Source organism: Ylistrum balloti, unplaced genomic scaffold (genome assembly GCF_031769215.1).
Source record: "Ylistrum balloti isolate Yb309-2 unplaced genomic scaffold, AGI_CSIRO_Ybal_v1 Utg369756, whole genome shotgun sequence".
Lineage (NCBI taxonomy): Eukaryota > Metazoa > Mollusca > Bivalvia > Pectinida > Pectinidae > Ylistrum > Ylistrum balloti.
Window position 1 is genome coordinate 1,460,565 of NW_026781957.1, and position 26,213 is coordinate 1,486,777.

Here is a 26,213-nt window from a genome sequence, read left to right on the forward strand (position 1 = left end):
GTATAGGGTACAGATATACATACAGTAGTAGGGGTAGAGGTATAGGGTACAGATATACATACAGTAGTAGGGGTAGAGGTATTGGGTACAGATATACATACAGTAGGGGTAGAGGTATTGGGTACAGATATACATACAGTCGGGGTAGAGGTATAGGGTACAGATATACATACAGTAGTAGGGGTAGAGGTATAGGGTACAGATATACATACAGTAGTAGAGGTATAGGGTACAGATATACATACAGTAGTAGAGGTAGAGGTATAGGGTACAGATATACATACAGTAGGGGTAGAGGTATAGTATACAGATATACATACAGTAGTAGGGGTAGAGGTATAGGGTACAGATATACATAGAGTAGGGGTAGAGGTATAGGGTACAGATATACATACAGTAGTAGGGGTAGAGGTATAGGGTACAGATATACATACAGTAGTAGAGGTAGAGGTATAGGGTACAGATATACATACAGTAGTAGGGGTAGAGGTATAGGGTACAGATATACATACAGTATAGTAGGTACAGTAGAGGTATAGGGTACAGATATACAGATATACATACAGTAGGGGTAGAGGTATAGGGTACAGATATACATACAGTAGTAGGGGTAGAGGTATAGGGTACAGATATACATACAGTAGGTGTAGAGGTATAAGGTACAGATATACATACAGTAGGGGTAGAGGTATAGGGTACAGATATACATACAGTAGGGGTAGAGGTATAGGGTACAGATATACATACAGTAGTAGGGGTAGAGGTATAGGGTACAGATATACATACAGTAGTAGGGGTAGAGGTATAGGGTACAGATATACATACAGTAGTAGAGGTATAGTGTACAGATATACATACAGTAGTAGATATACATACAGGTAGAGGTATAGGGTACAGATATACATACAGTAGTAGGGGTAGAGGTATAGGGTACAGATATACATACAGTAGTAGAGGTAGAGGTATAGGGTACAGATATACATACAGTAGTAGGGGTAGAGGTATAGGGTACAGATATACATACAGTAGGGGTAGAGGTATAGGGTACAGATATACATACAGTAGTAGGGGTAGAGGTATAGAGTACAGATATACATACAGTAGTAGAGGTAGAGGTATAAGGTACAGATATACATACAGTAGGGGTAGAGGTATAGAGTACAGATATACATACAGTAGGTGTAGAGGTATAGGGTACAGATATACACACAGTAGGTGTAGAGGTATAGGGTACAGATATACATACAGTAGGGGTAGAGGTATAGAGTACAGATGTACATACAGTAGTAGGGGTAGAGGGATAGGGTATAGATATACATACAGTAATAGGAGGGGTAGAGATTAAGTGTTGCTGATGGTTCTAGGTTTTTACAAGGAAATTGATAGTCTAGTGTAGATTGTATGATGGCTACAGACTGAGAGGAGTGTCTGGATGTCACATCAGATGGTCACTGGGGTCCTGTATACCTCAGGTATAATGATGGAGTTAATGACATCTACCTTGGCAGTTAGGGCTACCCATATACACTGGTCGACACTCAAGCTGTAACACACAGCCATGTTTTCTGTGAAAACAGTCTCCCATCACACCTCACTGCCTCAGCAGTTATTGACTCGGGTAACTGGACACCAGAAATGGACCAGGTATCCTTCATCACAGTCCTGTCTGCTACATATTTTGTTTCATGATGTTTGACTTTAAATTATATCTATACATTTATATTTTTAAAGCATCAGTCATTGTAGTCTTTACAGAACTCATTGAAAATGACAATTTCTTGAATAACCTATTAAGACTTTAATATATTATCTATATTTGTGAAAGAATGCTGACCAATCAGATACCAGAGTGTTGATAAATGACCACTGTGTATTTTGGAGGTTGTGACACTGACCACTGCAGTAGGATAGAAGTGTTAGGTTATGCTTTTCTAGGTCATCAAAATTTGACCCTGGGCAAGGTCACTGACATTTTATATAAAAAAGTATTTTGGTGATGTGTTGCCAGATAATAGGAGACTTAGACAGTTTTTTTTTTTTTTACATTTTTCTGATTTCACGTTGTAAGACAATAATACACAGGTCATTGTCCAAGGCTGTCCATGTCCCTGTTGTTTTGTGGAGTATTCCATGCAGTTGGTTACCTTAGACAGTTTAAAAAGTAGGATTCTGTTTATGATCAAACCTAAGTTTGTGCCACTTATTGAGACTGACTCTAACCATACTTTTGTTTTCATATTTGTAACAAATGGCAATAAATTTTGCAATAGATCCTGGAGTCGGTTTACTCCAGAGATTCTGTTATTGTGGTGTCACAAGTTTCTTCAGACACCTGATATAAGATTTTGTCACCGTGAGATTTTCTCATTATTTAACCTTGATTAAATACATGTCTGAGATTCTGTGTTTTGTGTTTAGGTTTAGCAGAGTTAGGAACTGTTTGTGATCCATTAAGAAGCTGCTCCATTATAGAAGACAACGGCATCAGCGCAGCGTACACAATTGCTCACGAACTCGGACATGTGTAAGTATAGGAAGTGTGTTGTAACTACTCAACACCCACAATCTGCTTGTTATGTGAAGCAAGGGACCTTTTTCACCATCGGTTGCCATGACAACAGTTTTGGAACAATGACAGCATTAATGCACGTGTGAAAACATACACTCTTTGTAAAGCGTTGTAGTGCACATCATCACTATCACAGAAGAGAGAACCAAAATCTAATGTGGGACATCACACAGTAAATATTCTACACTTGTTTAACTTTATCAAGGCAGACAAGCTAAGCACATTTCATTTCTTTTTTTTATTATTATTTTTTGTATGTTTTACTCAGTATCCTTTAAGGTCATTTCCATGCTTGACACCTGACCATGCAATATTACAGATTCTTTTTAGTTGTGCCATAGGTAGATTTATTGAAGGGTTCAGAAGGGATACTGAAGGGTTCACAAGGGATACTGAAGGGTTCACAAGGGATACTGAAGGATTCACAAGGGATACTGAAGGGTTCACAAGGGATACTGAAGGGTTCAGAAGGGATACTGAAGGGTTCACAAGGGATACTGAAGGGTTCACAAGGGATACTGAAGGGTTCAGGGTTCACAAGGGATACTGAAGGGTTCACAAGGGATACTGAAGGGTTCACAAGGGATACTGAAGGGTTCACAAGGGATACTGAAGGGTTCAGAAGGGATACTGAAGGGTTCACAAGGGATATTTTCTGTATTTAGTTATGAGTCTAAGTACTCTATAGACAGAGAAGATGATGGGATCAGGGTTCTGGAGGAATTCTCTCAGTACTCTATAGACAGAGATGATGATGGGATCAGGGTTCTGGAGGAATTCTCTAGACAGAGAGGATGATGGGATCAGTTCTATAGACAGAGATGAGGATGGGATCAGGGTTCTGGAGGAATTCTCTCAGTACTCTATAGACAGAGATGAGGATGGGATCAGGGTTCTGGAGGAATTCTCTCAGTACTCTATAGACAGAGAGATGATGGGATCAGGGTTCTGGAGGAATTCTCTCAGTACTCTATAGACAGAGAAGATGATGGGATCAGGGTTCTGGAGGAATTCTCTCAGTACTCTATAGACAGAGAAGATGATGGGATCAGGGTTCTGGAGGAATTCTCTCAGTACTCTATAGACAGAGAAGAGGATGGGATCAGGGTTCTGGAGGAATTCTCTCAGTACTCTATAGACAGAGAAGATGATGGGATCAGGGTTCTGGAGGAATTCTCTCAGTACTCTATAGACAGAGATGAGGATGGGATCAGGGTTCTGGAGGAATTCTCTCAGTACTCTATAGACAGAGATGAGGATGGGATCAGGGTTCTGGAGGAATTCTCTCAGTACTCTATAGACAGAGATGAGGATGGGATCAGGGTTCAGGAGGGAATTTGTAAAGGTCTTAGGGAAGGTTTCCAATGGAACACTGTTAGCATATAAGTGGTTATAAGTTTGACCATCTTTGGGTCAGTAGGGGTGTTGACCAGGTGGAGATTACGGTCCATTTAGTGGTAATCCTGTCACCTTAGGAGGTGAGTCAGTGATTCATTGTGTTAACACAAACCTCAGTCAGAAGAATTTCTTATCTCCAGACCTCCACTCTGTCTACTTACTGAGGGTAGGTACTGTTCTTAGTATGTCTGATTAGCATCATACTCTGTCCACAGAAATATTGATTGTTTGTTTGTTTAAGAAATGTTGAAATTCTTCAAGAATTTTGTAGGCTATTGGCAAATAGAATAAGGAAAAGGCTTCAAGAGTTACAGTGTTTGGTAGATTTTGTAACCTAACAAGAATTTAGAGAATGATGTGCTGGAATGTGCTTTTGGCTAATTGAATTAGTGATATATAATGACGTTATTGTCATCACTGCCTAGTTCACCCGGGGACATATTCCCAACACCTTTAGACCATTGTCCAACACCTTGATATTTACCTTCTACTTGTAAATACAAGGCTTTCCCCATTGTCTGGGGCCGTTTACCTAAACAGGTGGATGTTGACTTCCCCAGGGGGTCGAGTTGGCACACAGTGCTACAACGCCCCGCCCTCCAGGACCCTCCCTCAACTGTTTTTTAATACCACCCATTATGCTACCCGTATTCCATCTTCTCCTCGATTTACAACACGGACCAACACAATACGTCTAAAGAGCTCCGTGAATGCCATCAGCAATGAAAAATATTTCATATTAAATTACAAAAGGAGATTTAATAGAATGAAACATTTAAAGATGGATTAAGTCTCAATTAAAACACAATATATACTAATATTTCCTATTTAAGTGACCTTTTAAATGATTTAAAAGTCAATATTATTTAGTTTTTCTGTCCTTCACAACTGGTTTTGTCGAAAGTGCGTCAGATTGAAACAGATTAGCAGTAACATGGAGGGTATGACCTGTACTTTAATATCATACATGTAATGTCACAAATAATCTCATTTATTTTAAATATTTCTCTTTTATGATCATTCATGTATTGTCACAAATAATCTCATTTATTTTAAATATTTCTCTTTTATGATGACAAAAAACTGGATTCGCTCATTATTATTTTCAAAGAATGAAATGTGTTCTATACATATTGCTGATTGGATTGTAGTTTGGGTTTAAAATAACATCATCCACTTCAAAAGTTTGAAAAAAAAGAAGCAAGCAAGGAGAAAGTTAGTAAATATATAAATATATTTTTTTTATAGTTTTTGAAAATATTTTTGTGTTTTATTTTTTCAAATAAAGATTACTCCTCAATATATGCAGCTGTGAGGCTTATGAAGGAAAATATGATTGCTTATCTCTTACAGATTCAATTTACCTCATGATGATAACTCAAAATGCAAAGACTACCTGAAGGACAAAACAGATCATGTGATGTCCCCCACCCTCGACCACAACACCAGTGCATGGTCGTGGTCAAGGTGTAGTGCTGCCCTTCTTACCCGCTTCATTGAGTAAGTACCTTACACGCTTCATTGAGTAAGTACCTTACACGCTTCATTGAGTAAGTACCTTACACGCTTCATTGAGTAAGTACCACCACAATGTCATACAAACATTGAGAAATGATCTCAATATCAGTAAAGCATCAAATTAAAAGCATTACTTACACATCACAGTACCAAAACATCATCATTTACACCAAAGTGATAAAGAAAAAAACAGAAAAGAAATTGACATCACCTAGGCATAAAAGTATTTATCAATATTTGTGCAGTATGAATTTTCAGTTGTGATGTTACGTTTAAGATTGATAGATCAGTGTCAGAGGTAAAGATAACTTCAGTTGGCAGTAATGACAGACAGAAGAGATAGTTTTTTGACATTGTACGATTTATGATAAATAATATCTGAGCTTTGTTTACATTAAATATGTAAATCTACATAGTTGCCTGACGACATACCCTTTTGATCGTGCAGTGCAGGTTCCGCCGAATGTCTGCTGGACAGACCTCGCAGGCGGAGTCGCTTCCCTTTTTCACGGGTCCAGGCCATCGCTCCAGGTCAGATGTATGATATCAACACACAGTGTGAACTTATGTTTGGCCGTGGCTACAAAAAATGTCCGTATGATAAGGTATGATGCATATCCCAGGTAAAGTACGGTTGAATCTCGTTATCTCAAACTTTTATAAATAGCTAGTTTAATTCAAAGTATTTCATCTCTGATGGATCAAAGTTTTCCAACATCCTGCTGACTTTGAAAATAACAAAGTTCAACTTTATTTAGAAAATGGATGTCTATACAGTACAAGTATATATTAGTCAAATTAACAATTTACGGCTTAAAAAAGAATGGTCAAGTCTATGGTTGATAAAGTGTCTTATTCCAAAACAAAAGGGATGAAAATTGTCATTGTTCACCTTGTAGTTCTAGATATCTTTTCATGCAGCTTGAAACGGAATGCAAGAGATTGTGGTGCACAGATGGGAGGAACAAGAGGAAGGGATGTCGTACCCTACATATGCCCTGGGCAGACGGCACTTCCTGTGGGATCAATAAGGTGAGGGAAGTGGCCATTTCAAGTGAAAATATTGTGAGGAAGGGGTCTGTAGTCAAAGAAAATGCAATGTAAAAAAGGATTCTGTTATGATAATAGTAGCAAGGTTATAGGGATGATTTTATATTTGTAGACATAATGCAAAGTGAGGGAGGGTTCTGTATTCAAAGTAAGTTGGAGGAAGGGTCTGTGTTAAAAGCAAGGAGACAGGGAGAGTTCAGTAGTCACAGCAAAAACAGTGTGAGGGAGGGTTCTGTATTCAAAGTAAGTTGGAGGAAGGGTCTGTGTTAAAAGCAAGGAGACAGGGAGAGTTCAGTAGTCACAGCAAAAACAGTGTGAGAAATCTTTGCAAAGTTAGTTAGAGGAACTGTGTTAAAAGCAGGAGCAGGGAAGTTAAAACACACAGCAAAAACAGTGTGAGGGAGGGTTCTGTATTTAGCTGGAACAAGGCTGTGTTCAGGGAATAGAGTCACAGCAAAAACAGAGAAGGGAGGGTTTGTTCAAAGTAAGTTGGAGGAAGGGTCTGTGTTAAAAGCAAGGAGAAGGGAACACAAAAAAACAGTGTAATTTTATATTTATAGGAATGCTGTGTTAAAAGCAAGGAGACAGGGAGAGTTCAGTAGTCACAGCAAAAACAGTGTAAGTCTGTATCAAAGTAAGTTGGAGGAAGGGTCTGTGTTAAAAGCAAGGAGTGGGAAAGTGGGTCACAGCAAAAACAGTGTGAATATGTATTCATAATAGAACATCTGTGTTAGCAAGACACACTAAAAGAGTGATGAGCATGTGTATCGGAAATGTTGACAGAGGATGTGCAAAAACTGTAAGGACTTGGAGGAATGTCTGTGTTAAAACAGGTGACAGGGAAAGGTGTACAGAACAGTGTGAGGGAGGGTTCTGTATTCAAAGTAAGTTGGAGGAAGGGTCTGTGTTAAAAGCAAGGAGACAGGGAGAGGGTTCAGTAGTCACAGCAAAGGGGGAAATCTTTGCTCATTGAACTATCACTGCAAATTAAAACACAGAGTCAAGAAGAGTTCCATATTTAGCTAGAGCAAGGCATTTAAAATAGAACAAAAAACAGAGAAGGGAGGGTTTTTTGAGCAAAAGAAACTAGAGATTGATCCATATTTAGAGTAAAACACAAAATTACAGATAATTTTATATTTATAGCGAATGCAAATTAAAAGAAGGGTCAGTATCGAGAATGAGGTCAACAATAAGTCTGTGATGATGTGAGGATTTTTACATTGATAGTGGTGAAAGTGGGGCAAGCAACATACTTAATATGTATTCATTATAGATACATTTGTACAAGACACACTAAAAGAGTGATGAGCATGTGTATCGGAAATGTTGACAGAGGATGTGACTGTAAGGACTTGATGACTTGACAGGTGACAGGAAAAGGTGTACATGATCGGTTGTAGGTGGAATTCGTTATTGTAATTGACTTATGATAGATTAATGGGCTGTGTATTGATATGGCATGGAGTGGTGATATTGACAGCTTCTCTTGTTTTATAGTCAAATCATGATCTTCAAGAGGGAAAGAAAATTTAACGCGTTTTAATTATAATCGAAATACAATGATTTTTTTGCCCACCTGGAATGTGTGGAGTAACAGGTGACAGGTATGTGGAACAGATTACAGAAGTTTTATCTGTTAAGGTATCAGTGGTGTGTATACAGATCTTCTGGTGTTAACATGTGTAACACTACTATCTATTATAACCTGACATTTCTACTGATATCACTGACCACCCCCACCGCATTCCTCTCCTCAACATGTACGCTTCACTTTCATTCACCGTACTTCACAATCAAATGGCAAGCAGCGGAACTGTTAGCAAAAAACCAGCTGCAGGTGAAATATCGTAATAAAAAACAGGCTAAAGGTGAAATGTCGTAATAAAAAACAGGCTAAAGGTGAAATGTCGTAATAAAAAACAGGCTAAAGGTGAAATATCGTTATAAAAAACAGGCTGCAGGTGAAATATAATAAAAAACAGGCTGCAGGTGAAATATAATAAAAAACAGGCTGCAGGTGAAATATAATAAAAAAACAGGCTGCAGGTGAAATATCGTTATAAAAAATAGGCTGCAGGTGAAATATAATAAAAAACAGGCTGCAGGTGAAATATAATAAAAAACCAGCTGCAGGTGAAATATTGTTATAAAAAACAGGCTGCAGGTGAAATATCGTAATAAAAAACAGGCTGCAGGTGAAATATCGTAATAAAAAACAAGCTGCAGGTGAAATATAATAAAAAACAGGCTGCAGGTGAAATATAATAAAAAAAACAGGCTGCAGGTGAAATATCGTTATAAAAAACAGGCTGCAGGTGAAATATAATAAAAAACAGGCTAACGGTGAATATCGTAATAAAAAACAGGCTGCAGGTGAAATAATGTAATAAAAAACAGGCTGCAGGTGAAATATCGTTTTAAAAAACAGGCTGCAGGTGAAATATCGTTATAAAAAACAGGCTGCAGGTGAATATTGTAATAAAAAACAGGCTGCAGGTGAAATATTGTAATGAAAAACAGGCTGCAGGTGAAATATCGTAATAAAAAACAGGCTGCAGGTGAAATATCATAATAAAAAACAGGCTGCAGGTGAAATATTGTTATAAAAAACAGGCTGCAGGTGAAATATTGTAATAAAAAACAGGCTGCAGGTGAAATATCATAATAAAAAACAGGCTGCAGGTGAAATATAATAAAAAACAGGCTGTAGGTGAAATATAATAAAAAACAGGCTAAAGGTGAAATATCGTAATAAAAAACAGGCTGCAGGTGAAATATAATAAAAAACAGGCTGTAGGTGAAATATAATAAAAAACAGGCTAAAGGTGAAATATCGTAATAAAAAACAGGCTGCAGGTGAAATATAATAAAAAACAGGCTGCAGGTGAAATATCGTTATAAAAAACAGGCTGCAGGTGAAATATTGTAATAAAAAACAGGCTGCAGGTGAAATATAATAAAAAACAGGTTACAGGTGAAATATTGTTATAAAAAACAGGTTGCAGGTGAAATATGGAGTAAAACAGTTGTTTTCTCTGGTGGGAATATTTTCCCGATTTATGTTGGATTTATTAGTATTCAGCGGGGAAATTTGATAGAGAATTATCATCAATGTTGTGGTCACTTAAAAGGGAAAGGTGGAAATTTTAAGCTGAACAATTTCATATTTCCTGGTTCACCGTATCAATGATAGTGTCATTTAGACTTTAGCCAATAGTATATTCAATACAGCTTTCGGTCACTTGTTGGGTTGTTAGAATTAGACTATTGGTGTGGTCGGTAAGACCTGTGGTCATCTACTCGTAGAATTTGTGGTCAATAACAGGACTTGTCGTCCGAGGTGTAAATACCAGACATTGTTGGTGCCTATCTTATCCATGTTATCAACTGTACTTAAGCAACTATTGTTGTGGAAGGTCTCTATCTGTTTGTCTTCTCACCCCCATATCACTTAATACTGTTGATGATTTACCGAGATTTGCATTGTTTTAATAAGGAATACCAATATCAGGGTCAAGGGTTTACAGGAGAGATGACATCTCTCTGTCGCCGTAAATCATCATGCTGTCTTTTATTTCTTTAAGCTATATCCTCCCCTTTGGAATCCTCTTCTTCAGGTCTTATCTTCTCTATGTAGCTACAGAATTATGTAAGGTTGGATTTTTCAGTGGTTCAAATTTTCGTGGTCTTAACAAAAGCTTTGAACAAAAAGGATGTTTTCACAGATATCTGTGTAGCAACTCGTTGTGTTGTAGTAACCTTACAAAGACTTTCAGTCAGAAATATTCCTGCCACTGGCAAATCATCATTTCTTATTCTGAAAATAGTCACGTTTATGTATGAAAATGATTGTATTTGATGACAACAACACGAACACAAATTAATCTTGTGTTTCAGTGGTGTAGACACGGTGTGTGTCGAGCAGAGCGCCCTCTAGTGACAATCAATGGAGGCTGGGGACGCTGGGAAGATTATGGAGAATGCTCCAGAACTTGTGCAGGTGGTGTTAAGAAAGGAATTCGTCAGTGTAACAACCCAGTGTAAGTCACTTACATCTCAAAGTAGGTCACTGTTGTCTTAGTGTAAGTGAGTCACTGTTGCTTTACAGTATAAACAGGTCACAGTTGTGTTTCAGTGTAAATAGGTCACTGTTGTGTTTCAGAGTAAATAGATCAATGTTATATTTCTGTGTAAATAGGTCACTGATGTATTTTGGTGTAAATAGGTCACTGTTATATTTTGGTGTAAATAGGTCACCTTTGTTTTGCAGTTTCAGTCTTTCACTGTTATATATAATTGTTTAAGTAGGTCACAATCACTGATTCATCCCAGTTCAATAAGTCATAGTATTTGTATCATGGTCACAATTGATTACTAGTAGTAGAAAGGAACATCTTGATTAGACTTATGAACTAAAGTAGTTAACATAAAACTTAATAATGGCACAGGGTATTTTATCTCTCCACAGCCCAGCCCATGGAGGCAAATACTGCACAGGAAGGAGGGTCCGTTACAGGTCATGTAATACCAAGGTAAGATCTGTTAGAGGTCATTTAATACCAAGGTAAGATCTGTTAGATATCATGTAATACCAAGATAAGATCTGTTAGAGGTCATAGGTCATGTAATACCAAGGTAAGATCTGTTAGAGGTCATGTAATACCAATGTAAGATCTGATAGAGGTCATGTAATACCAAGGTAAGATCTGTTAGATATCATGTAATACCAAGGTAAGATCTGTTAGATATCATGTAATACCAAGGTAAGATCTGTTAGAGGTCATGTAATAACAAGGTAAGATCTGTTAGATATCATGTAATACCAAGGTAAGATCTGTTAGAGGTCATGTAATACCAAGGTAAGATCTGTTAGATATCATGTAATACCAAGGAAAGATCTGTTAGAGGTCATGTAATACCAAGGTAAGATCTGTTAGAGGTCATGTAATACCAAGGTAAGATCTGTTAGAGGTCATGTAATACTAAGGTAAGATCTGCAAGAGGTCATAGGTCATGTAATACCAAGGTAAGATCTGCAAGAGGTCATAGGTCATGTAATACCAAGGTAAGATCTGATAGGAGATACTGCTGTCCTTTATGCCTACTACATTTTCATCCTCCTGTGTTGCAGCCATGTGAACAAGACACTCCAGACTTCAGGGAAATTCAGTGCTCCAGATTTGATAATACTCACAAACATCGTGGCCTTCCTTCCAATGTCCGCTGGGTACCCAAATATGCTGGAAGTAAGTGAAGGAAGAAGTGTTTACTTCTGTCTCATTAATCAATTTTTTTTCTGTGATTTTTTGGAAAAAGTTATTTGATATAAAGATAAGCTCTCCTCTGAACATTGGCAGCTTTATATTCACAAACACTATGATACAGTGTAGTTATAGTCAAGATGATATAATTTTTTGTTTCCATTTTATTGCATCTGTGTATGTTTCCATGGCAGTTCGTCTGAAGGATGCCTGTAAGCTGTACTGCAGACCATCAGGGAGCAGTGCTTATTATCTGCTGTCAGACAAGGTTTTAGATGGCACCAAGTGTGGACCAAAAACATATGACATCTGTGTCAATGGAAAGTGTAAGGTAAACATCTGTTTAGCAGTAGATATTGCTAAAAACACATAAAACAGAAAAACACTACAGTATCAGGTTAGCGTACAATGTACAAAGGCTTATTCACCAACAAGTCAGAAGTTAGCTTAATGCCTCAGATAACTGATGACTAATTTGGGGAAAAACAACCACTGACTTAGACATTGGCTCATCAACTCAGACAATGGTTCGCTGACTCAAAATAGATTTGGTAACTCAGACAATGGTTCACTGACTCAAAAGAGAACTGGTAACTCAAACAATGGTTGAAGGATGTTTTCTGACTCGCACAACTTCAGAAGATGCTCAACAGATTCATTGACTAGCTGACTCAGAACATTGCTCGCCTCTTAGAAATTGCTCATTGACTCAGAAAATGACTCGCACAACAGCTCATTGGCTCACATAATCTGTCAACAGATTTTCACATTGATCACTCAAGCAATCATGGAAATTTTTATCAAAATGCTGATTTTCTGAAAGTTTGAGGAGAAGTAGATAAAACAAGGAAAACATGAGTGGGAAAGTAACAAAGAAATGAAAAAGTGAGTCCCAGCGCTCATTCCTGTGGAAAAAACATTACAATGTATACGAATCACTGGCCTGGTGCTGGTTGTCATTTTGTAGCGATATGGTTTCTGAAGAAGGCTATTTCAGCATTGACTGTTCTCAGTGATAAAATGAGATTGAGGTCATACTAATCAAAAGGGCAAACAGATTCAATGCTTTTGTCCTTGAACCTCTGACATGAAATCAATACGATCAGATGAACTGAGACACACCAGTGTCACTCCAACTCACTCTTATGGACATGTAATCAGGCTTTACCATCAGTCATTCTTAATCAATACTTTGAGAATTCAACTTACTCTTTTTGTTGCTGAACAAATACAGACAAAATCATAGTCGCAATAATAATTATTTTGTATTTAAAAATGAACAAAAGAAGACACAATTATTTAACATTCTGCATGAGGTGTTCTGTAGGATTTTAACTTCATTTTTATTTTCAAATCCTTTTAAAACATAAGATATTGAATTTAAAAAGAATTGCTAGTATATACAACATAACCCTATGGATATTGACAAATGCTTATCAACTTATGAGTGTTTGACCATTGTCATGGTTACAGAGTGCTGGCTGTGACAATCGTCTGGGGTCACGACTCAAGTTGGACAGATGTGGGATTTGTGGAGGAGACAACACTTCCTGTTTTATGGAGGAAATCGTGAATCAGTTCAAGCGTATCCCCGATTATGGTGGGTTAAATTTTTCTTTAAATCAAATCAGACTTATAGAATTTATGTTGAAATTTGCCACATTTTACCGTATTTGTCTGCTATGTTGTGGTAAAAAGACAAAAATATTTGGGCTGACTTAAGTAGAGACCTGGAATTACTCTCACTAATTACAGTAATTAATAGCAGCATCGGGTGGTCATTTGCCCCATCATTCTGAAGGCTGTGACAGTTACCCTGGTCTGATTATAATGTAATTGTGGTGGTGACATTGATGGCAGACATTTGACCCAGTCAGGACCACTTTATTACGCTGTTAGTTGTCGTGGAAACTCCCCACTAATAATCAGGTTCTCTCACTGCCTGTACCACTGTGTTCCAGGTTACAACTTTGTGGCAGAGATACCCTCTGGAGCCAAGAACCTTATGATTCAACAGCGTGGCTTTATGAACCTAAAAGAGGATGGAAACTACCTAGGTAAACAGAATACAATTGTGTGTCGCCTGGCTTACAATTTACGCATAATATTACCGTCATCCGCCATATCCTTAATTGAATTATTAGAATTGTAACATTAAAGTACACTGTCCTAAAAGTGTTTTAGGGAGCAAATCTCTAGTAATGACATTAGGTTCAGGGGAGACAACTCTTATAGACGGTGTATATAAAAAGGAGAAGGCTTACTACCCCACAATGATACAAAAATCATTTTTTTTACACAGCTCTTCGGAACTCCACTGGTCACTTTATCTTAAATGGTGACTTTGTGGTGAATACAGCTCGTAGAAAGATCAAAGTGAAGAGTGCCAGTATTGATTACAGTGGGTCAGACACCATTACAGAACGGATCAACTCCACCGGTCCAATAGGGGAAAACATCACACTGATGGTCAGTGAAACATTTCTTATTAGATAACTTAGTTGAATATGTAGGGAAAATGGTAGGAATATGACATTCATGGTTAATATTGTTATCACTAATTAGTCACGTTTGATTGGATGTTGTATCAGTGACTAAGCTTTAGTAGTCTATTTATCTACCTGTAAAATTTGTATTGTGTTAGAATGTTTAATGTTTTCCATAGCTTTATCTGACTTATACCTGATATTGGTATTGATAAGGATGAACTATTTTTTTTTAATTTTGATGATATAAGTTGAATGTCAATACCTACACTAGAAATTATCAGCTGTTATTAACAACATCATCAAAGGCAGGATTGATGTTTTAGTAGCATTGTTAGCTTACTGTATAGGACACTTAACACTCATCAAAATTGAAATCAATATTAAATTTTTTTATTTCCAATGTTGATGTCACCACAAAACATTAAGGGAAGAAAGTTATAATCCAGATAATTAGAGTAACCATGGTTACTTAGTGTAAATTCAATGACAGCCCTGTATGCTGTAGATTTCACCTGACATGTTTATAGATATTTTGTTCATAATTTATGTGACTTCTGTTCACAAGGAAAGGTCAGAGGTTGCCACCAGGTGGCACTATCTGTGTTTGATTGACAGCAAATAGTGTTGACTTCTGGTCACATGTATCATCATATTTATACACAACAAAGTTTTTTTATTTGATTGAATCTGTCAAAGACACGTCATATAGATATATTGGGAATGTCAAAGACAGCTTCAGAAGACTTGTGATGGAGGAATTCAATCTGTCAGAATACTCAACCTTCATTTACATTTCTTTGTCTTTATGATGTAAGGAACTTTGATCATGTCTAACTGTTTGACAAATTTATGTTTGCAGATTAAGAGAGGAATGATCTCAGAACTATATACAATGTTCAGAGCTCCAACATGTATAATCATATATATATATATATATATATTTATACCATAATGGCACTTTTTTTTACTTTTGAATGACTTTTTCACCATGTAACCTTTGACCTTTATGACCTCTACAGGTTCTGTCTGTTGGAAAGCACTACCCACCCAACTTAGAGTACTCATATATGGTTTCCATAGAAACCCACTTTGTGTGGAGCCAAAACCATGGAGTTTGGTCTGAGTGTAGTAGATTGTGTAAAGGTAAGAAAAATGTGCCTCAGGGAAAATAGAGACAAATCTTTCAGGGTTAATACTGTAGAATGATTCATTTTTGTGGGGAAGTTAGGGTTAGGGTTAATACTGTAGAATGATTCATTTTTGTGGGGAAGTTAGGGTTAGGGTTAATACTGTAGAATGATTCATTTTTGTGGGGAAGTTAGGGTTAGGGTTAATACTGTAGAATGATTCATTTTTGTGGGGAAGTTAGGGTTAGGGTTAATACTGTAGAATGATTCATTTTTGTGGGGAAGTTAGGGTTAGGGTTAATACTGTAGAATGATTCATTTTTGTGGGGAAGTTAGGGTTAGGGTTAATACTGTAGAATGATTCATTTTTGTGGGGAAGTTAGGGTTAGGGTTAATACTGTAGAATGATTCATTTTTGTGGGGAAGTTAGGGTTAGGGTTAATACTGTAGAATGATTCATTTTTGTGGGGAAGTTAGGGTTAGGGTTAATACTGTAGAATGATTCATTTTTGTGGGGAAGTTAGGGTTAGGGTTAATACTGTAGAATGATTCATTTTTGTGGGGAAGTTAGGGTTAGGGTTAATACTGTAGAATGATTCATTTTTGTGGGGAAGTTAGGGTTAGGGTTAATACTGTAGAATGATTCATTTTTGTGGGGAAGTTAGGGTTAGGGTTAATACTGTAGAATGATTCATTTTTGTGGGGAAGTTAGGGTTAGGGTTAATACTGTAGAATGATTCATTTTTGTGGGGAAGTTAGGGTTAGGGTTAATACTGTAGAATGATTCATTTTTGTGGGGAAGTTAGGGTTAGGGTTAATACTGTAGAATGATTAATTTTTGTGGGGAAGTTAGGGTTAGGGTTAATACTGTAGAATGATTCATTTTTGTGGGGAAGTTAGGGTTAGGGTTAATACTGTAGAATGATTCATTTTTGTGGGGAAGTTAGGGTTAGGGTTAATACTGTAGAATGATTCATTTTTGTGGGGAAGTTAGGGTTAGGGTTAATACTGTAGAATGATTCATTTTTGTGGGGAAGTTAGGGTTAGGGTTAATACTGAAGAATGATTCATTTTTGTGGGGAAGTTAGGGTTAGGGTTAATACTGTAGAATGATTAATTTTTGTGGGGAAGTTAGGGTTAGGGTTAATACTGAAGAATGATTCATTTTTGTGGGGAAGTTAGGGTTAGGGTTAATACTGTAGAATGATTCATTTTTGTGGGGAAGTTAGGGTCAGGGTTAATACTGTAGAATGATTCATTTTTGTGGGGAAGTTAGGGTTAGGGTTAATACTGTAGAATGATTAATTTTTGTTGGGAAGTTAGGGTTAGGGTTAATACTGTAGAATGATTAATTTTTGTGGGGAAGTTCGGGTTAACTAACTGTAACTAGCTGACTTCTGTAAATCACATTGTGTGTGATTTATTTTTCATGGGGACAATCAATTGCCAGTTCAAATCTTTCATGTACAACGATATCTCGGGATGGTATTCAGGTTGATTCTGTTACTGATATTGAGTCTAACTGAGTCCAGGTCCAGCTCATTGTTTGCAAAATTTGAAGTCATTTCTAGATCAGCATTTGTGAAATTATGTATTTATGTCAGAAGACGTAAGTTTACAAATTGAAGAATTTATGAAATCTATGTGATTTACAGGATACAGATGTTGTTTAACATATTTATCAGACAATAAGCCATGGCTTGGGTTTAAGCTTGTAGTCCTGTAAAGATGTGTTGGTTCTCTGGGATATCACAGGCTAAACACAGTTGGTTGGACATATTAGGTTTTCACATATTGCGGAGAAGGTTGTCATGGTAGGACAACGACTAGGTCATCGTTTCTCACTGATATTGAAATGTTGATGTTTGTGTAACAGGAGAGCAGACCCGTGAGGTGGTTTGTGTGAGTGACGATCGTGATCGTACCATCGTGTCTGACCGTAAGTGTGAACGACTTCGCATCCCCAAACCTTCCAAGCTAAAACAAGTCTGCAACATGAATTGTAACCTCAGGTAAGACATCTCTATGGTAACGGATTATTCTTTGTAGCTAAAGGAACATTTCTGTCATAATGTTGGCTAGCTTTATATACCATGTCCAGATCAGACCTCCATACTCATTGTCAGACCGCAATAATCAGGTCCTTGTACTAAATGCTTCACCACTGTAAAAAATACCCTCTACTCACTGTTTGACCACTGTAAAAAGATCCTAACAATATTCACTGCTTGACCATTGTAGATGGCGTATTGAGGAAGAGGAGTGTTCTACACGTTGTGGGGAGGGTGTGGCTGTCCAGCATGTGGCCTGTGTCAAGAGGAACATCTTAGGTGTAGAAGAAGACCTACCTGACCAGGAATGTGACCACTTAGGGCCACGGCCTGGGGACGTGGTATCCTGTACAGGGAAGTGTCTCCCCACACACTGGCAGTATGCTAGCTGGTCAGAGGTATTGATATTTTTTAGAATTTCTTCAACATTAAATCTGATATAACATAACAGTTACTGTATTATCATATATTTCAGTGAAGCTCAATTTTCATGGTTTTCAGAAATATGCTCTTTTGTTGGCACTTGATTTCGTGGCTAGGTCTTCAAAGAAAAGAAAGATGTTTTTGTTTACTTGTACTGATTTTCAGATGAATGTTGATAACATTTGCAAAAAAAAAAAAAATTTGATGACAGAATTAAGCTTTTGATATCCAGAAAAAGTAATTTATCTTTGATATCTTGATCAAATGAAAGTTGAATTTTTTCTGTATATACCTCCCATTACCTACAGTGTACACAAACATGTGATGGAGGCGTACAACAACGGCGTGCAACCTGTACAGACATCAGTCGAAACGAGCTACCAGAGACAGAGTGTCACTCTGAGGAACGCATCATCACACGGTCTTGTAATGACGATCCGTGTCCAGACTGGCGAACCTTTTTATGGACAGGGGTAGGTTTGAGTGATTGGTAGGTTGTAGGGGAGTAGATGTAGGCTGTTTAAGAGCTGTTGTAGGTCTTTAGATGACTGGTAGGTTGTCAAAGGTTGATAAACTGCAGGAATGCAGGTGTAAGTAGTCAAATGATAGTTAAGTTGTCAAAGGATTGATAGGTTGTAAAGATACAGGTGTAGTTTGTCAGATGATAAGATGTAGGAGAGAAAGTGTTGGTCATTAGATGACATGTAGGTTGTCAGATGATAAGTTGTAGGAGAGAAAGTTTTGGTCGTTAGATGACATGTAGGTTGTCAGATGATAAGCTGTAGGAGAGAAAGTGTTGGTCGTTAGATGACATGTAGGTTGTCAGATGATAAGTTGTAGGAGAGAAAGTGTTGGTCGTTAGATGACATGTAGGTTGATTTTTTTTGTTGCTGAATATTTTGCTCCTACTTCACTCCTTCTTTACATTTTTATCTTCATATTTTGCAGTGTTCTCATACATGTGGCTCAGGAACCAGACATCGCAAAGTTTACTGTTTCCATGGTGACAGGAAGGTGGACGACATGTATTGTCAGAATGAGCGTAAACCAGTAAGCAGTGAACTTTGTAACCGTCAACGTTGTCCTGAGTGGAGGGAGAGGAGATGGGGAGACGTAAGTTCATATTTTCTTTGTTTTAAAAATTGAAGGTAATTTTTCATTGATATAAATATATCAATTGTATTTCATTTCAGTCATAATTATAGAATGTATATTGCTAAATTGATACAGGCATTTTAGAGGAAAAACAGATCCTACCAATATGGGAGAAGATGGTCCCAAAAATATGGGAGGAAAGGGTCCCACAAATAGGGAAAGAAAGGGTCCCACAAATAGGGGCCAGGAAACTGTTCAACAATTGTGATGATCAAGTATTTGGCCAATTCTGTTAAAAAGTCACGGTAAATCTCTCATCTTTCAAAGTGAAGGATATGATTTTAAACATTTTGAGTAGTTAGATCCTTATAGTACAGAGGGTTTATCTGAGGTAATGGAGGGAGACACACTCTCAACTGGTATCTAAAATTCTACCTAAATATCCATGACTTTCCCATATTTGATTCATATGTCGCTCTGACATTTTACACAATTTGATAATGACTGTTTATTGGTTGTAAGTCAATGAGAGTTTGATAAATTGATGAGATTGTGCACAGAAATACCACTTGGTCACAGCCACAAGTGATCGAGTGATCAAACTCTCAATAAATCCATCAAATGGTGTTTACACGTGTCCTATTTCACACATTCCTGTGCCGTTGTTAAGGACAGAAAGTATACAGACAATGTGCATGCCAGATAAAATCTCCTACCTTCATTGTATATTACCATTGGTGTTGACTAATGATATTTATCACAGTTAAAGATTTGTCGATATTGAGCTATAATGATAAGTGATCCGGATACAAACACGTTTCACAGTCCACAAACCAAGCCAGCCACCCGCGACAATGTTATGGCCATTACCTTGTCTGGAGATGCCTAGATATCGGAGTAGACTGGAATGTCTACAGAATGTCTCAGATTTATAAAATATCTATAGAACTATGTTAACTGCACATCACAATATACATATATATATAGGTTACTTCATACTTACATAGACTTAGTTTTCACAGTATCAGTAGATTTTTTTTGTTGATTAAATATCTAGGTGGAATAGCCTAACAGTTATGTTCTGACATTGATGGAACGCCACTATGACACACTAACTTTATAATGAGAAATACTTTGATAAAAATCAATATATCATTAACTTCTATATAAACACATTTTAAAGTATGTTTATAATTCATATACCAGACATGATGATTCAGTCCATGAAAATTTTGATAACAGATGATGCATTAATTGGTTAAAATTTTTCAGTGTTCTGTAACATGTGGACATGGAGTTTCAAAGCGCCGCATCGACTGCCGTCATTATCACGGGGAGATACTGCCTCAGGAATTATGCGACCCTTCCTCCAAGCCTTATGATACACGAAAGTGTTATGTCAGGGCTTGTCCAACTACTACGACCACTACAACAACTACCACTACTACACCTACCACCACCACTACCATCACTACCACTACCTCAACTACTACAACTACTACTCAACTGATGACACAAACTACGACAAGACCAACTACCTCTACGACAACATCACCGGTGACTTCCTCAACATCTACCACAACCCCTTTCCCAGTAACCACTACAGCACGACCAACTACCACCAGGGCATCTCGAAGGACTGCTGTCAGACTGGACACCTCCTGGAAGATTGGCGACTGGACCTGGGTAGGTTTGATGCTTGTTGTTAAATACAGCGAATTAGTCAATTAATAATTGTGTGTAATTATAGTTTTCCTAAAAAAAATTACAAAACTTTTAATCAAAACAGTAGGAGTTATCTCCCTTCTTTCAGAGTTTCCAGTATTGCTTGAAAGACAGAATACAATAAAATTGTGAAATCTTTTGTCGGAATTGTTACAGTGTTCAGCTACTTGTGGACAGGGAACAAGGTTTCGCTACATCAGATGTGAGGATAAATTCGGACACATTCAAAGTGGTGCTCTCTGTAGACACCAAGAAAAACCTTCCTCTCGTGAACCGTGCATCAGAGCTGCATGTGGAATATGGCGATCTGGAAACTGGGGAGAGGTAATTCAGTCATGATTTATAGGAGTATGAATAACATTCTCTCCGTACTGATAAATAATGGTGTAATCCTTTTGTATATATCCTACAATGAAACGCGGTGCTAGATAATTATGTCCGAAGTCATACTCAGGGACTTACTATAGAACAATATTACGTATATAAACCAAGATTGATGTAAAATATTTTTGATATTTTAATCATCATCTTCCATACAACAACTTAAGTTTTTTGTCCCTTAAAAAGGGCCTTTGGTGTCCATTTGCTTAAGGGAATATCGAAACAACTTAATTTACACCACTTTATAACTTTGTATTTGTTTTATGTTACATGTCTGTGGTGTAGTTTATGTAATATTTGTGTCTTGATAAAGGGGTAGGTTGCCTGGAAAATTTGACAATTCACTTGTCCATACTGTCGTTATTACTTTATTGATCATGCATATATACATATTTACAGCATATACATGTCCATGTGTTTACCACCAAACATGGGCATGGTGCTTTATTAGTGTGATTATATATATATATGTACATATTTACAGCCTATACATGTCCATGCGTTCACCACCAAACAGGGGCATGCTGCTTTATTAGTGTGATTATATATATATATGTACATATTTACAGCCTATACATGTCCATGTGTTTACCACCAAACATGGGCATGCTGCTTTATTAGTGTGATTATATATAAATTGTAGATATACTGATTACTTGTCTTGAAAAAGAAATAAAACAAAAGAGTTCTGTTTCATATCTAACTTTTTATTGGGTAATATTTGACCAACAGTGCAGTGCTTCGTGTGGAGAGGGTGTAACCACACGCCAGGTTGTTTGTTACCATGTCAACCGACGTCCTATAGATGAAGATCAGTGTGATCGCAATCTTCGCCCCGAGACCAGTCGTGTGTGTAATGGAGGCGACTGTCCAACCGTCAGTGAAGATTCTTATGAAACAGTGGTTATCACATCCAATAATGTAGAGGGAACCACACAATGGAGGGTAGGACCATGGAGCCAGGTGTGTAATACTGATTGTAGTGAGGGCTGGTTATCCTGGAGGGTAGGGCCATGGAGCCAGGTGTGTAATACTGATTATAGTGAGGGCTGGTTATCCTGAAGGGTAGGGCCATGGAGCCAGGTGTGTAATACTGATTATAGTGAGGGCTGGTTATCCTGGAGGGTAGGGCCATGGAGCCAGGTGTGTAATACTGATTGTAGTGAGGGCTGGTTATCCTGGAGGGTAGGGCCATGGAGCCAGGTGTGTAATACTGATTGTAGTGAGGGCTGGTTATCCTGGAGGGTAGGGCCATGGAGCCAGTTGTGTAATACTGATTGTAGTGAGGGCTGGTTATCCTTGAGGGTAGGGCCATGGAGCCAGATGTGTAATACTGATTGTAGTGAGGGCTGGTTATCCTGAAGGGTAGGGCCATGGAGCCAGGTGTGTAATACTGATTATAGTGAGGGCTGGTTATCCTGGAGGGATGACCCGGATGTGTGATTCTGATTGTCCTGTGTGGGTATCCTGGAAGGATGACCTGGATGTGTGATTCTGATTGTCCTGTGCGGAAGTTTGTGGTCAAAGTTTGTGTCCAAGTTGGATGAATATTATCATGATTGAATATCACAACAATGTGTCAACAAACAGTTATAACCAGCTGTCAATTATTAAAGCTAGTTTATGATTGTGCTTCCTACTGGCATTTTTGTTCTTAATTTCAAAAATTTTCAATATCACAAAAATTTATTTTCTGTTGGGAATGTTCAACATATGTTGTAATGAGGTAGTTATATGATAAATTTGGAAATATTTCTGTTTCTTTATGTATACTTTGCCAAAAGGAAAAAAATTCCTGTAATATTTTTTAAAAATCCTACCTAGGTTTATAAACATGTAAGATAGATAATCTTTACACAGGATGAATTTTTTCTTCAGTGTTCTTCAACCTGTGGATCTGGATGGAGGCGTCGCCAGGTGGTTTGTCAGGACGAACTTGGAGCCAGCGACAAGTGTGACTTAGAACAAAAACCAGATGAGATTGAACGTTGTCAGACCAAATCTTGTGGTACCTGGAATACGGGCATGTGGTCACAGGTGAGAAACAATGAGTTGTCACGTGGTCATTATCAATTATTGATAAACTTTTAGAGAAAATATGAGATGATATATAGTTAAGATTGAATCCCAGATCCCAAATTCATTACTCAGTGAAGAAAAGAATATCTACAATGTTTGTGTTGAGCAGATGAACTACTGAGACTTTTTGTAAACCCGAAACAATTTTGTGTTTGTGTTTCAGTGCTCTGTAACATGTGGTAAGGATGGAGAACAGAGTCGTCGCGTCCTTTGTCAGCTGGATGACAGGACTGTATCCAACACCCTCTGTAACATGACCACCATGCCACCCAATCGCCGCCTCTGTAACAACGGACCATGCAGCACTCGTCGGCGTTGGTACATAGCGCCCTGGTCACCGGTAAGACCTGACAATCCCTGGTACAAATATTACCTCCGCTATAACGCCATAAACCGCCGCCGCCGAAGGCAACGTCAAAGGCAACGCCAACGCCAAAGACAAAAACAAAGGTTACGTCGGCGACGTCAGTAGATGTGCGTTGGCGTCCTTTGACACTAGTTGCCAGAGAAAACAAACATCTTCCTCTTACAACTCTCTTGCCTGCTGTTTTGTGCATGGTGAGGGTGTTAGTGTTTGTGTGCTATAGGATCTGTCTCTTCTCTCTTCTGGACCTGCCAGTATATACATCATATATATACTCAGCTTTCATATAAACTTTCAAAGCTTTCATGCTCTGGAGATTCTAAATGGAAGAAATAATATATTCTTTGTAAACTTACTGTTGTAACACTGGAGCATCTCAATGGAAGCACTATATATACTTACAAGTCTATACTGCTATGTTCCACAAACTTAAGGCGCGGCGGCGTTTCTACCACCTTCTATAACCTGCAAACTAACGGCTGTGGTAGCACTTTTAACTGTGGCACATACATATATATATATATATAGAACTATATCTATATGCAGAAATCACAGATGCTAATACAACTAGTACATTTGACCTCATGCAGGAAAGGTCAAGGACATTTTTTTTTTCTTTTTCAGAGGTCAAGGTCATTATGTAATTTTGAATTGTTTTTTTAAGGAGGAGGGAACTGAGAAATAAGAAGTTATGCATATACCTTGTATTCAAAGTTATATTCATACATTTATGTAAAAGAGAAATGTCAAATGTGTAATTGTTCAAAAAATGTTTACATTTTCATTTTTATTGAATAATATAGAGGTAATTAGTGGGGATATTTTTTGGGAAGAGGTTTGATTGTTTGTTGTTAAAGATTTTTGTCTGCTGTGTGGACATGTGGGTAACATATGCCTCACTACTTTAGAGATATATTTCCAAACTGACCTGCAAGTAGAAGATGAACCCCAGAATTCATATCATTATTTTGTCTACATCTAAAGCTGTGGTTGGCTGAAATATTCATTGTGGCAGTTGACCAAAGAGAGGCTGTAGTTATCACATTACATACACATGACATACATAACCATTTTCGTAGCAAAAACTTTGTAAAATATATGTAGAGTCTTTATCTACATAAGTTTTAATCGATACAGATACTGAATTTGATAAATATTTTTGAACTCAATCACAAATCCATGCCAGATTTTTGTTTGATGTGTGTTTGATTTTTTCGGAGTTGACCATGTTTGTTGTGATATTAACCTGAAGCATGATTGGGTGAATAACTGGCCTCTGCTGCCTTTGGACATTAAGACTGGTTGTGACATTTCTCAACAGGAACAATGCATTTATTTATTGTGATTAGAGATGACTGTTACATCTCATGCTAAAACATGTTCGTGTGTTTTTGTTTTATATGTAGCTTTTTTGTCATTGCTTTTTCTTGTGTTAATTATTTTTGTCGCGCATTTGTTGCTTGTTGTGTCCTCCTGTACATGTGCACTGTTGAAAGTCTGATTATTAATCTATGTGTGAATTAGATTTCTGGATAATAATTGTGATTTGAATAGAGCCCATATTTACACTTGGGGAGAAATAAAACCATCATAATTGCAGTAGATATAATCTGATTCCTTCATGTTTCACAAACTTTGGTATCCTTAACAAACTGAAACACATACTGCTGTACATCTTCACAAATCTTTAAGTAATATTCTGACAACAATATGGCTAGGTTTTGGTTACTGATAAAAAGAATGGAAGATTTTGTGATAGCTGAAGTAAATTTTTTATTTTAGAATGTACTTGTATATGAAAAGATTTTTGTTTTTCATCAGATTTTAAAGTTATGGTTCCAGCATTATAGACATAAATAGATGATTCAGTGTTGGTGGGAATGATACGTTAATTTCTCCAATTCTCAACTAACAACTATCAGCACTAAATTATCCATAAATATACAATAAATGTCTTATCAGCTACAACAAACATGTGGGAACTACATGTGGATTTGAGAATTCACATTTTATAATATGATGAAATCTGACTATAGAGAGTGTGCCAGTGGATGCTATATCTGGTATCTGTAACCAGGCTCCAAGGTAAGATAGTCTTTACGTCCGTGGTAGGCGTAGTTTTGGTATTGAACAGTATGAAGTGGTATCTTAATGTTGCCTTACCCTCAGCGGCTTGGATCACAGATTAGATAGTTATAGCGTTGAAGTCTATTTCTGACGGTGTGTTGAAGCTACCAGTTCACAAATTTTCAATATTAAAGAAACAGGTTCATTAATATACATAGACGTTTATGTATCAGGTTAAAGTTCAGTCATTTGTAACGTTAAAGTGACACAAACTTTTAATCTAAAAGTAACAAGTTCATATTCATTTAATATTAAAATTGCATTTTCATATACTTTTAATATGAAAATGACAAGTTCATGATTTTTTGAAATATTAAAGTGATAAGTTCAGGAACTTTTATTATAAAAATGACAAGTTCAGGAACTTTTAATATAAAAATGACAAGTTCAGGAACTTTTGAAATTAAAATGACAAGTTCAGGAACTTTTGATATGAAAATGAAAAGTTCAAGAACTTTTAATATGAAGATGACAAGTTTTCTTGAAATTGAGTTTGATTGGGGCTGTTAAGGTGACAGATGCTATTTTGAGGGTGTTGTGGATTCAGTCTGAT

General features: G+C 37.2%; 1 protein-coding gene across 1 annotated transcript in view; it reads left to right on the plus strand.

The window, feature by feature from the left end:
* Positions 1-26,213, plus strand: part of LOC132543467 (A disintegrin and metalloproteinase with thrombospondin motifs 9-like) — a 153,980-nt gene that overhangs the window by 106,492 nt on the left and 21,275 nt on the right. Inside the window, exons 8-28 of the mRNA XM_060206969.1 lie at positions 2,419-2,524; positions 5,321-5,467; positions 5,934-6,090; positions 6,407-6,517; positions 10,436-10,578; positions 11,007-11,070; positions 11,670-11,784; positions 11,994-12,130; positions 13,273-13,399; positions 13,761-13,856; positions 14,102-14,268; positions 15,308-15,431; positions 17,292-17,427; positions 17,657-17,864; positions 18,198-18,362; positions 18,838-19,002; positions 20,257-20,670; positions 20,866-21,033; positions 21,823-22,053; positions 22,969-23,127; positions 23,333-23,509. Of these exons, the coding sequence (XP_060062952.1) occupies positions 2,419-2,524; positions 5,321-5,467; positions 5,934-6,090; positions 6,407-6,517; positions 10,436-10,578; positions 11,007-11,070; positions 11,670-11,784; positions 11,994-12,130; positions 13,273-13,399; positions 13,761-13,856; positions 14,102-14,268; positions 15,308-15,431; positions 17,292-17,427; positions 17,657-17,864; positions 18,198-18,362; positions 18,838-19,002; positions 20,257-20,670; positions 20,866-21,033; positions 21,823-22,053; positions 22,969-23,127; positions 23,333-23,509 (3,317 nt within the window). The remainder of the gene's footprint in view (positions 1-2,418; positions 2,525-5,320; positions 5,468-5,933; positions 6,091-6,406; positions 6,518-10,435; positions 10,579-11,006; positions 11,071-11,669; positions 11,785-11,993; positions 12,131-13,272; positions 13,400-13,760; positions 13,857-14,101; positions 14,269-15,307; positions 15,432-17,291; positions 17,428-17,656; positions 17,865-18,197; positions 18,363-18,837; positions 19,003-20,256; positions 20,671-20,865; positions 21,034-21,822; positions 22,054-22,968; positions 23,128-23,332; positions 23,510-26,213) is intronic.